At 58.1% G+C, this 13090-nt stretch overlaps 1 protein-coding gene across 2 annotated transcripts; it reads left to right on the plus strand.

Annotated features, from left to right (window-relative positions):
- The first annotated feature begins 1691 nt into the window (after nt 1–1691).
- PIRT (phosphoinositide interacting regulator of transient receptor potential channels) lies at nt 1692–7737 on the plus strand. 2 transcript variants are annotated; one of them, XM_048323834.1, is made up of 3 exons: nt 1692–1773; nt 2296–2404; nt 5757–7737. In XM_048323834.1, the coding sequence occupies exons 2-3, from the start codon at nt 2402–2404 to the stop codon at nt 6177–6179; spliced, it is 426 nt and encodes a 141-aa protein (XP_048179791.1). In that variant the 5' UTR covers nt 1692–1773; nt 2296–2401; the 3' UTR covers nt 6180–7737. The 2 variants fall into 2 exon arrangements, with proteins under 2 accessions (XP_048179791.1, XP_048179792.1); XM_048323835.1 differs by lacking the exon at nt 2296–2404.
- The last annotated feature ends 5353 nt before the right edge of the window (nt 7738–13090 follow it).

A 13090-nucleotide genomic window follows, 5' to 3' on the forward strand; every position in this document is an offset into this window, starting at 1 on the left:
TGTACCCCCAGCGCCTGCCCGAGGGAGGACCGGGAGGGATCCCCGATCCATTCCGGGAGGGATTCCCAATTCATTCCGAGAGGGATTCCCCATCCATCCCGGGAGGGATCCCCCATTCATCCCGCTCATCCAGCCCACGGATGGCCCCACGGGACAGGCGGCAGCACACGGGACATGCCCCAGCCCCGGAGGGCAGGAACCATCCCTGGGGAATGTCCAGCTCCTGCTGCCTTGCCCGGGGGACCTTGGCGCTAACGCGTCCCACAGGCGCCTGACCCTTCCTGCTGCCTGCGGGGCCCTCGGGGCAGGACGGAGGTGCCAGGGGCACTGCGGGGAGCACGGGGTGAGTTTGGGGGGCTGGAATGAGCAGAGCCGTGCGCTGGGGCAGCTGAGTGAGCACAGCCTGGCTGGTCCCCAGCAGGGCAGGAGCAGCTCAGTTCAGCCTGGGGATGGTGCAGAACCAGGGTGAGAAATGGATCCTGCTGCTGCTGAAATGAAACCTTCCCCCTTTTTTATGCCAACGGCTCCTTTAGCACAAAAACTTCCCTCCACGGACCTCATCCACTCAGCTCTTCCAGTTCTAGAGAATCTTGACGTCTGTTCCCATAAATCCTCCCTGAACACCCCTAAAACACCTGAATCCTTTGGCTGCTGGTTCCCAGATGGATGGGCAGTGGAGTTGGAGTTCACCCCTCTGTGTCAGGGCCACTGTGCTCAGACAGCTCACCCGGAGGTGAGGACAGAGCAGGAATAGGAGCCCGAGCTCATCCCACCCCTGCCTCAGGCTGGGAGCCTCTTGCCCCAGCTGCCCCTTCCCAAAAGCCTGTCCCACGGCCACCACTGCTGGCCACAGGTCTGCACAGAGCTGTACTGAAGGACCTCAGCCAGGTTCTTGTCTTCCCATGAGCTCCCCACGCCTGGGAGAGGTGGTGTCCCCTCATACTGACCCTCTGGACCCCCCTCTTCCCCTTTCAGCCCCTTGTGCTGCCTCTGTGCCCAGCCTTGACCCTTGTGGGTCATGCCCATGCCCAGGAGAGCCCCACAACCTCTTCCCACCCCATCCCACTCTGGCCAGGTCTGGGGTGCAGCTTAGACTTGGTTATTCACTGCACCAACCCAGAGAGGGTCCCTCAGGGGTGGAGGTTCCAGTGCTGGAGCCCAGCCCTGGACAGCAGCAGCGGCACTGCTGGGTCCCTCCCCTGCACCAGGAGGACCCACACTGCTGCGAGAGGGGATTAAACTTTGGCTGGGGGATCCTGAAAGGAAGCAGTATTCCAGAAGCACCCCTCTCTTCCATCCTCTTCCCTGTAATGGACTCGGGATGTTAATTAATAGATAATTGCTAGTACCTTGCATCCCTCTAATGCCTCGCTGATGAGCTTCAAAGCACTTTGCAGTTGCTGGCTACGACTCCGTGCTCTGAGAGGGCAGAAATTGCACTTCAGAGATGTTTCAGGAACTTGCTGATGATCCAAGTCGGGATCAGCATCAACCCCCCCAGTGCTGGATTCCTGCTCCAGGCCCTGCCCTGCCTCCCAAACCACAGCCTTTTATCCAACCCTCCCAGGCACACTGCCCAGGAGCCAGGGGCGGGGACACAAGGAGTTAAAAAATATCCTGATAGGCTGGTGAGATCATCGGAGCGGGGATGCTCCATTGTTTATTAGACTCAACAGAGCCCAGTAGACAACACCCAGAGAGATGTGGGGCTTGGGATGAGCCTGGCTCTGGAGAAGGGGCCTCCTGCTGCAGCCATCCCTCTCTGCTCGCCACGTGAGTAGGATGGGTTTCCATGGGTTTGGCTCTGGGGCTGCTGGAAAGGGAGGGGATACAGCCTGGCAGGGCTGGGGGTCCTCCTCTGGCTGAGCCCCACAAGGGACTTGCAGGTGTTCTTTGCCCAGCAGATCCCTGAGTGTGCTCCACGACCACCCAGGCTCCAGCAGTGCTGGGAAGCGGCTCCCGAGGGATGCAGGGCCCAGCCCAGCTTCACTCCACCAGCAAAGGGACTCGGGGTCTGTCTCAGTTCACAGCTGACACCTTGTAGGGGTTGTAGGTGAGGTGAAATCCCCTGACATGCTGCAGGGTCTGGGGACAGCACCAGCCAGTCTGCCTGGACAGCTGCCCACAGAGCCACCGCCAGCCCGCTCCTGAGCACAGGCATGGGGACAGGAATGGGGCTTTAGGGCACCCCACAACCTCCCTGTCCTCTCTCAGGGCTCAGCCCAGCAGAACCCAGCCCTCCTGGGGCTGGCACAAAGCTGGAGCTGCTCTGAGCTGCTGCTCTTGTGCCCGCAGGAGCCGGCGGTGGGGTCACTCCGTGGCGTGCTCAGGGGACCGTGATTGCCACCACCCACCCGCAGCCACCACGCCCCAGTGCCAGAGGGGACAGCAGAGGCACAGGATGGTGAGTGGGCTCTGCACTTGGTCCCTTGGTGGTTTGGGTGCTGTTTCCCCCTCAGGGGTTTGGGTTCTGTCCGCCCCAGCACCTCCCCACATGCAGGTGCCTGAGGCAGACGGGGCTGTGGGGCTGCTCTTCTCGGGGCAGCTGCGGCAGGACAGGTCCCCAGAAGGAAGCAGCCCCAGTCCCCAGCTGACCAGGTTTCTTGGGGACCTCGGGTGTGCTGGGTCACTGAATGTGCATCTCTCACTGGGAACTGACTGAGAGCCACTCTTGATGAAATTTGGCCAGCGCCAACATCCAACAAATAGTTTCTGCTGAGTTAGTGCACGCCCATGAGTGCAGCAGCCTCCTCCCTTCCCATTCCATGGCCACACGGATCCTCCAGAGCAGCTAACCCCTTCTCCTGGAACACACGGACCCACTGCTGTCATCTGGGGGGTCCTGGACTGAGGTTAAACATCAGGACCAAATAAAGAGTCCAATTGAGACACTCCAGAGCAGTGTCTCAATTTCCTCCTTTCCCCAGGGTTTTAGCTTCCTCCCAGCTGGGACCCAGTGAGGATTTGCTGCCTGTTGGGGTGGACTCATCTCCTGGCTGAAGGACAAACCAACCCTCTGGGTCTCACCCCAAAGCTTTGCAGAGCCCTGGTGCTGCTCTTTGCCATCATGAGCCATCCAGAGGCCACTGGAAGCCCCAGAGAGCCGTGGGGCCATGGGAAGGGCCTGGGGGTCCCTGTCTGTGGGGCAGGATCTCGATGTCACCCAGCCAGGTGGGGAAGTGTGTGCACACCCATGTGTGCCCCCCACCCAGCCCCCCAGTTTGGGCCACTGGTGCCGGGCAGAGCAGAGCTCACTTTGTCTCCTGGCAGGGTCTGACCCTCAGGAATGGCCTGGCCAGGCCTGGCCTCAGCCTGGGCTGGGCTCTTCGCTTCTCCCCAGCAGGGATCAGGGCAAGCCACATCCATGGAGTGCAGAGCTCACTTTTACTCAAAATTTTCTCTTCCATGACTGCTGATTCCCAGAGGGATGTGGGGCTGGAGTCCCAGATCCAGGATCCCCAAGGATGCTGTGCTTTGGCACAAGGAGGGCCCCAAGATTTCCCAGTTCAGAAACCAAACATCCCCACACAAAGCAGTGGAAGAGCAAAGGGAGGAGAAACAATTCCAGGAGGGTCTCCCTTATGGAGAGGGGAAGGAGAGACCCCAGCAGCAAGAGCTGCCCAGGGTTTCAGGAGGGCAGCAGAGCCACCAGGTGTGAGATCTGAGACGTGCTCTGGAGGCATTTTCAAGACAGCAAAGAGTCATCTGCTGATCGTCTGCTTCCAACAACAATGGTTAAAAACCAGGGAGAAATCCGATAGCACTCTCCTGGCAGGCTGCTCAGGGCATCCAGCGCATCCGAGCATGTCTGTGATGGATTAGGGATGGAGCAGGGGCAGAGCAGGAACTGGAGTTGCATTAGCTCTCCCAAGAGCTGCCAGTCCTCCCAGTGCTCCCAAACAAGCTCCAGGCACTGGCAGGGAGTGAAATCCTTCATTAGCCAACAGTGGGCAAAAGTGTGATCGAAAACCAGGCTCTGCCAGGAAGTGCTGGGAAAATGACCGGGGCCTGGGAATTGTGGTGAGAGTGGTGGTTCTGCCAGGAAATAAAAGGGGGAATAAATCCTCTCTAGTGGAAATGCACAACTGAAAGGCAGCTGATGGTTTCTGCAGCAGCCTGACATTAATGCTCTGCACACAGAGGGAGGGTGCCTTGCAGAGCTGCTGCCCTGGAATGCAGAATCAGGATGGCAGCACTCAGGGAGGAAGGGAATGGGATGCCTAAAAGATGGAACAGCCCATCAAGTTTTAGACTGCTGAGGTGTGGGATAATCCCAGAGAATAAAGCAAATTTCCAACTACAAAGCCAAATTAAAATTAGACGGTGGCTTAGTCTTAAAACCCCTCCATGATGGACATTTTGAGGAAAGGACAAGAAATGCCAGGATGAAGTTTAAGGAAGAGTCTGGTTTGCAGTGGAAGAGGGGGATCAGAAGTGGCAGCTGGTGGGGTTTCGGAGGACTGGGCTGATCCCAGGGCAGGTTGTGCAGGTGGGAGCAGAGCAAAGATTGTGCCCTTGCAGAGCCTCAGTGGACAGGAGGAGAGGGAACGGCCTCAGGCTGGGCCAGGGGAGGCTCAGAGTGGAGGAATTTCCCCATGGAAAGGGTGCTCAGGCCTTGGCAGGGGCTGCCCAGGGAGGTTTGGAGTGCCCATCCCTGGAGGTGTCCAAGGAATTCCTGGAGGTGGCACTCAGAGCTCTGGGCTGGGGTCAAGGTGGGGATCAGGCACAGCTTGGACTCGATGATCTGGGAGGGCTTTTCCAACCTAAAGGATTCTGGAATTCTGTGATTCTATATCAGAAGAGTGTCCCTTCCCCTGCTCCTCTTTCAACAGAGAGCAGGGAGAACTCCAGACAGGAGGGCTGCAAATCCTGCCCACTGCTCTTGGCTTTTGTTTCGTGCTTGTTTGTCCAAGTCTGGCGAACCTGAAACATCCCCGAAGATGTCAACAGCACCGGCTCTGCAGCAGTGCCTCTGTTGGGGGGACTAAATGATAAAATTACATCTGTCCCTTCTCAGAGTAACCACAAAGCTTGGCAGGGACACAGGTGAAGGAGTGAGGGAGGTGCTGGCTGGCACCCAGCCATCAGCATCCCCAGGTGGGCACTGAGCCCAGCGTGGCCCAGCCCTGGGCAGGTTTCCTCCAGCCTCTGGAGCTGTGCCAGCCCTGCAGCCTCAGCGGGGCTGGCCTGATGTGGAACTTGCTCCCACATGGATCAGCAGCACTGGGAAAAGAGCTGGGGCTGAGGGCTCTGGGGTCACCTCCTGCACAGCTGCTGAGCCACAGAACCCCCCTGGCACAGGGACACGACCATGTCACAAGGTGCTGGGGATGTAATTTGGGATCTGGGAGGGAAAGCAGGTCCAAGGACCAGGCAGCACCACCAGCCCTGCTTGCAGCACCGTTATCCCCTGAAGGCAGCCCAGAGCCCTGGGAGGTTCAGGTGGGGGTTCAATGCCCATCTGGTCGCCACACCACTGGATCCGTGCAGGAGTTGGAAGGTGTAGGGACAGGGACTGCAGGGATCCCACTGTCCATGGTTGGGCACTGGGACTCCACAGACACCTCCTGCCCAGCCTGCCTGCAGGATCCCACTGCCTGTTCCACCATTTTATCAGTGAGATGCTCTTCTTTCCCTGCAGTGACCCCCAAAACCTTCCCCACCTCCCCTTGGGCTGCACTCACTGATGACCAAAGGGAAGCACCCTCCATCCTCCATCACTTGCCCTGCTCTGCTTTCTCTTTTGTCCATCCCAGGTCTCCTCCTCCGATCCCACCACCATGGAAATCCCCCCCAAGAGCCCTGATGGGAGCGAGAAGTCCCCCCAGTCCAAGGAGCTGATCACCAGTAACACGGGCAGCACCCTGTGCATGAGCTCCCGCAGCGAGTCCGTGTGGACCAGCGCATCCAGGAGCAAGTGGGACATTTACCACAAACCCGTCATCGTGGTGTCCGTGGGAGTTGCCATCTTCCTCTTCGGGATGGTCATCACCAGCCTGGCCTGCTTCCTGCCCAAGAACAAAGACGTTTACAAAATGTCTGGCCCGGCTTTCCTGTCCCTGGGACTGATGCTCCTGGTCTGTGGCCTGGTCTGGATCCCCATCATCCGCAAGAAGCAGAAGCAGAGGCAGAAGTCACAGTTCCTACAGAGCCTCAAGTCCTTCTTCTTCAACCGCTGAGGGCAGCCAGGACCTTCCCGAGAGGGTTCCCCTTCCCTCCAGCAACCTGTGTTGAGCAGCCATGAAAACAAACACGTTCTTGTACTCCCCAGAGGATTTCATCCCAGTCAGTCTCTTCCCTACATGGTCTCCAGTGTGAAAATGAACTTTGTATTTCATCCAAGTCATCCCAGGAAAAAAAGGAGCAGGATTTTTCAGCTGAGCCCAGCAAGGCAGGTCCAAGGTCTCTGCATCACCTCCCTGTCCAAAGAGTGACTCAACAGCACTCACTGGGTAAAGCAAAGCCCCGAAGGAACCTGGGCTGAAGCAAAACCCCAAAGGAACCCAGCTCCCCCAGGAGGTTCTGCAGGATCCATCAGCAGAGAGGAGCCATTGGCTGGAGCCACAATTCCTTCAAGCTCCCTAATTTTCCAGACAGGCTGGAGGCTCTGCACAGCATCAGGAGACACAGCAGAAGCAGAGGGGCACAGACCCTGCAGAGGGGCACAGACCCTGCAGAGGGCACAGATCCTGCAGAGGGCACAGATCCTGCTGCTCCAGGCACCTGGCAGGGCAGGGACAAGGGAGATGTGTCCAGGAATGGTCTAAGCTGTGGGAACTGTGCTTGGGACTGATTCCCTCCCAGGAAACTCTCAACCTCCTCCTGGCCATCTCTGCTGGAACTCCCTCATTTCTGAAACTGGTGCCACATCAACATTTCTGCCTGAAAATATGGTCCAAGATGCCTGAGAGCTGAAGCATTTGTGTTTCCACAGCCTGGCTGACAGGGAGCTCGGGCTCACCCTGGCACTGGTGCCAGGCTACCCCCAGTCTGTGCCCAGGGCTGCCTGGGGATCTCCTCCACCCGTGTGGGCAGAGCTTGAGGTGACACATCCCATCCTGGCAGCCGGCACAGCTGGATTAGGAGTATTTGAGCACACAAGTCCCTTTGCCCCGGGCTCAGCCTGGCCCTGAACTTTGCTTACTGACTGGGGCTGGCGTCCCTGGCCAGCCCGTGCCAGGTTGGTGACGGGGCTGGACAAGATCTGGCACAGGACTCAGCAAAGCTGTTTGCTCCTCAGCCATCCCTCGTGCCATGACACGCTCTGCTGCTGTTTGCAATCCTGCCCTGGCACGGGGCACCAGCCTCTGCTCCTTCAGCTGCCATGGGCGGGGGATGCTCACCCAAAACTCCTGCTCGGGGCAGCTGCAGCCAGAGAGAGGATGGACAGCAGGATTCGTGATGGGAAATCATGAAGAGCAGCCCCAGATCCCACCTGGAGGCAGATCTGGGCACAGATGGGAGGCCAAGAGCTGCCCAGGATGGAGGAGGCACCTGGAAATGGGTCCTGCTGCAAAGAGCTGTGCTCAGCCAGGGCTGCGGGGCCAAGGGGATGCTCCAGGAGGACTGGAACTGCCAAATGGAGAGAGGGGGCTCCTGCTGGCCACGTCTCATGGCCAAGGAGAAGGACACAGCCAGTGAAAAGTTCATGTGCTAAGAAGTCACTGAGACCAAGAACTGAACTGGATTCCAGACTGGTCATTTATAACAAGAATAAGAGTTTTCATTAAAGGAAAATGTTCCCAGGGGACTTGGACAGGGCTGCGCTGGTGTCACATCTCTGCGGTGTGGGGAGGGTGTGGTGACAGAGTTTGGGGGTGGTGTGGCACCCACGGGGTAGGGGAGGGAGAGGACAGGACAAGGAGTGGGGCTGGGGCTGGTTTGGGTGCTGGGTGAGGGGCTGAGTGAACACCTCAGTCCAGGGGTCAGCAGCAGCTCGGGAAGGGGCCTGGCGAGAGGATGGAGCCTGCTCAGGAAAAGGAAACAGCCCAAGGAGCAGCAGAGCCTGGTGAGGAGAGGATTTAGCAGGTGGAGCTCACTTTTTGCTGCCCAGATCTGTGGTGGGACAGGGAGGCAAAGGGACAGGAATGTAAATGAAAGGAAAGTCAGATCAACAGCTGGGGGATAACTGCAGCTGGAAGTCCAGGAGCAAAGTGGGAACTCCCCCTTGGTAGCACGGGGTACAAATGCCTGGTCCCTGCCTGGGAGGGAGGGAACTTTGCACTGGAGCTGCTCCCAGCACTGGGAATTGCATCTTTTTCTTGAAGTGAGCTGGAGCAATTGAGGGAAAGAGAGATGCAGGATAACCTGAAGGCTCTTCACAAGGGTTTCTTTAGGAGCTGACATTAAATTCACGGCCTGCCATGGCCCAGCAAAACCCCACAGAGCTGCTGGAAAATGAATTTCTGCCTCTTTGTTGTGGCACGGGTGAGCCTCTACCTCCTTGGGACGTGGGGGGCTACAGAGACAGGGAGTATCCGTGGGTTTGAATGGTTTTATGGAGAACAGATTAAAAAGAGAGACAGTAGAAGCAAGAGAGAAGAATGTGCCCTCTGAATTCCATAACATACCAGTGGTGGATGCTGGAGAAGTCCAGGAGGAGCAGATTCCAGGAGGGGTGGACTCACACGCTGTCTCCTCCTGCCATTGCTGGGACAGGACTGGGCTAGAGGGACCTTTGATCAGCCCACGGGCAAGTTCACACCTTTGGGCCATTCCCATGCACCTCCAAATCCCTGTTTGGCTGCTCCCTGCAATTCCTCTTCTCTCCCACTGAAGCCTGCTTGAATCCCACTGTGATGCTTTGGATCAGACCAAAGAAAACGCATTTAGAGAAAAGATCAGGTTTTCCATAACATAATTATGTCTCACTAAAGCTCAGATGTGATCTGCCAGCTTCCCCTGTGCTATAAAAAGAACAGGAAAACCATTACAAAAGTCATTATCTCTGCAGAGCAGCTCAAAGAGGAAATATTCCCCCTGCATCTCAAAGGTCACGCAGCAAACCCGCCCGGCAGGCTCGGCATGGAGAACGTGGAGAACGCCCTGCTCCAGGTGTCTGTCCTGGGCCTCCAGAGCACCAAACCTGCCCCGAGATGTGCCCGCCCCTGGGGCAGACCCCCCTCTGAGGATGTTTAGCTCTAGTACCGAAAGAGGTTCAAAGAGAGCTTTGGACAAGGGATGGAGGGACAGGACCCAGGGAATGGCTTCCCACTGCCTGAGGGCAGGGCTGGGTGGGAGATTGGGCAGGAATCCCTCCCTGTGAGGGTGGGCAGGTCCTGGCACAGGGTGCCCAGAGCAGCTGGGGCTGCCCCTGGATCCCTGGCAGTGCCCAAGGCCAGGCTGGACATTGGGGCTGGGAGCAGCCTGGGACAGTGGGAGGTGTCCCTGCCATGGCAGGGGTGGCACTGGATGGGCTTTGGGGTCCCTTCCAGCCCAACCCATTCCATGATCCCATAATCTCAGTCACATTCACTGGGTTCACCCTTGGTGCAATCAGGTTTCTGCAGCCGCTGGGGTAAATTATTCAGGGGTGGGAGGAAGCAGGTGACCCCTGGTGCCTGTGAACACACCTTTACATTCCCCTGAGACCTTCCAGCGCTCCTTCCTGGAAACACAGCCTCAGGCTTGTGAGGCACAAGGGCTGACGTCCCAGATTCCCACTGGGATGCTGGAATGCCTGAGTCGGGGTAACACCCAGGCTGCCAGTTCATCCTGCACCCTGAAATGCTGCTGGTGCTTCCTCCCACTTGAGGAACAGATGAGATCCCACCAGGACAAGCTGCACCTGCCCATCCCTCCCCAAAATCCCGCAGCCTTCCCTGTCCTTAGTGAGCAACGATGAGAGTAAAACATTCAGGGCACTCTCAGTGCTCACAGTGAGTTTGAAACCCTAAAAAACCCTCTCCTATTTCTACACTGGATGTTGGGCACATGGAAACTGCAGAAGGAACACGGTTTTTTTCTGCTGCTCAGGGGAAGGAGCTGCTGCCCAGGGAACAGAGGGTTTGCTCAGGGCTGTCTGTGTGTGTTTGGGAGTGGCAAGAGGGATAAAGTTGGGAGGCAGGAGGGATAAGGTTGGGATAAGACTGGGAGGCAGGACCAGATTCTTTACCTCCCACAACCTTCCCCAGTTTGCCACGGATGCACAGAGCAGAGAGGAAGGACAGCAAAGATGTTCCCAGTGCCACACCATAACCTGGGAGCAGAAAGCAGCATCCCAAAAAGTCCCACTGCCTGCTCAGAGACCAGCCAGGAGCTCTGGGGAATTTTGGCTGATTCGGGGGTTCCTCACTGGCTTCCTGGTGTCACATTTTTGGGATGGGCAGTGGCACAGGTGGTCTGATGGGTGCTCTCCAGCAAGACCTACTCTTTGGAGGGGTTGCAGGGGTGATGTATTTTTGGCATTCTGGAGAAATTCCTGTGCCTCAGTTTACCTGTAAGGAGAGGGGAATAGCAGGATGTGTCCAGGTTGTCTCTGGGATGTCAGAGCCAGTGTCCTGCAGACTTCCCTGGGTGGATGCTGCCCAGAAGTCACACAAGGTGCCCCTGGTCTCAAATCCCAGGGCTGTGGGCTGGTCAGGGGCAGATTTGCACCTCTGGGACAGACTGGATGTGAAGCAGCCACACCTGGATGACCGCAGAGCATCCCGGGGTGGGCACACATGGAATTCCCCTGAGATCTGCTGGGGCCAGGCAGAGGCAGGGCCATGAAACGGTTAAAGCTGTATCGTGTGCTGCCTCCCGATTGTTCTGCAAGGTGTGTTGTGACATTTGTACTTCCTCTTGGCAGCCCGGAGCAGAGGCACGGGAGGCAGCGCAGGGATGCTGCTCCCCCCGCCGCGCTGAGGGGCTCGGGGCTGCACCATGCGCCTGCGGGGGCTGCTGGGCCGCTGCGCTGCCATCGCCCTCCTGGCCCTGCTCTGCGACGCCGCGGGGCTCCTCATCCTCTTCCTGGGCATCTTGGCTCCCATCAGCTCCTGGGACTTCTTCGTCTACCTGGGGGCCCTGCTGCTGGCCTTCAGCCTCGTCTTCTGGGTCTTCTGGTACACTTTCAACATCGAGGTGCCCCTCCAGGAGCTGGGGTGCAGCTGAGCCACGGAGCCACAGCGGGGACTTGCCCTCGGAGCGGCAGCTGGGATGAGCCAAAGCATCCCTCAGCTGGTGAAGAGCACCCGAAAGAGACCGAAGGGAAGGGCCTGCTGGTCCTCACAGCATCGAGCAGCCAGATGGACGCTCAGGGGAAAGGTACCCACAGCTCAGCGTGCACAGGGATGCTTGGCTGGTGTGGGGGAATGCAGAGCTCCTGGCGGGGCAGCCGGAGCTTGCTGCTGGTGACAGGCGCTCTCAGGAGTAAGAGTAGATTTTAAAATGCTCTGGAATGGATTAACGATGGACAGGAAGTTGGTTTTGATGAGCTGAATGGATTTTGGGAGGGGGTTTTGGTGGAGTTTGGAGGGGGCTGTTGTCTGGGGTGTAATTCCTCGGCGCTTCCCATCAGATGGTGCTGGGAGAGGAGCGTCCTGCAGAGCTGCTGCTCTCTCGTGGCAGCTTTGTGGAGCAGAGGGACAAGGAGCCTGAGCCACCCCGGCCATCCACCCTGGGCAAACAGGGAAAGTCAATAAGGATAATTCAGGTTTTAGCACCAGAACCTCTGTGTAAGGTGTGAGGGAGCAGCCCCAGCCGCCCCTGTGTACCCCATCACACCCTGGGCGCTGCCGCCAGGGTTTTCCCTACAGGGAATGTTTTCCCAGCAGAGAGATGGGGAGCAGTGAAACCCAGGTGAAAGTCGTGTCACCAAGGCAGCGCTCTGATGGGCTGTAAGAGCCCGGTGACAAATGCTGAGCACACGGAAACCGCGTACAAAGTACCATGTTTGAACATCGGCTCTGAGATTGGGCCTTGTTAATCTCGGGCTTGTCTAGAACATGCCTGGCTGGTTTGGCAGCTGCCCAAAGGGCAGAAAGGCCAGGTCTTGCCTGGTGTCTGCAGCCTGGTCCTACAGCAAGAGGGACCACAGAGCATCAGCAGTGCCTGCAGGGGCTGGTCTGACCTGGGAAGCTCAGAGGGCTCCGTTTTGTCCCAGTGTGAGAGCAGCAACACCAAATCTTAGGGGACTTGGAGGTGTCTGAGTGTTGGAGAGCAGGGATGGTGTTCTCCTGGCTGCCAGCATCCCGGGGATGTTCCTCCTGTGCTGGGCAGGATGGGGGAGCCAATTAGCCCGAGGTTAATGAGGAGTAGCCCCACAGTGCTCGGTGCTGCACGTGGCAGAGGGAGGTGACAGCAGGAGGGTGCCCCAGCCACGAGCCAACCGTGCACCCACACCGAGAGCCAGCCAAGGAGGGATGGGTTCAATGCAGAGTGAGGCAGCGAGGAGGCAGAGATGGGGGAGACGTCCCCACTGGCACACGGGTGAGTGCCAGAGCTCTGCTCCCTGTCAGCATCTCGCTGCCATGACTGTCCCCGCCTGCGAGCCACGACAGGGACACTGCCCTGCACAGCTCTCTGTAAAGCCTCTCACAACCAGCGAGATTCTTTTTTGTCATTTACTTATTTTTCCCTTGATTTCCTCTCCTCTTGGCAGTGACCACAAGAGACAGACCCGAGGTTTTCCTGGCTCTGCTCTGTGAGGGGCAGCTGCCGTGTGGGTCACGGTGTTTCACAGCCCTGCACTCGCCAGGGTGCCCAGGCCAGGAGTTCAGCTTTGCCCTCACCAGGTCTCCGGGTGTTTTTCCACCCCTGTGCCCTTCGGACTAGGTACTTCAGGAATTTCCTTGATGTGCCTCAGGATAAGAACCCGGGACAAGCATCAGTCGGATCCTGCAGCTGTAGAGAAGGAAGGGCAGCAGCAACCCACACCCTCCTTTATTTGCTCGGGGATTTTTAATTGCCGGTGCTGAGCCTGTCAATCCAGCCTGTAAAACCTGGCCGAGGGCTTTGTCACCCTTCAAGGTCTGTCCCTCGCTGGGTGCGTGCCTGGGTGTGGCGCTCGGGGACAGCATCCAGGGAGCAGGGGCCGTCGCCCAGGGACCCCCGCGGGACCTGGGGCGAGATCCCTGTCCCCGCGAGTCCCTCCTGCCTCCCGGGCTGG

This window comes from Corvus hawaiiensis, chromosome 19, assembly GCF_020740725.1.
Source record: "Corvus hawaiiensis isolate bCorHaw1 chromosome 19, bCorHaw1.pri.cur, whole genome shotgun sequence".
Taxonomy (NCBI): Eukaryota; Metazoa; Chordata; class Aves; order Passeriformes; family Corvidae; genus Corvus; species Corvus hawaiiensis.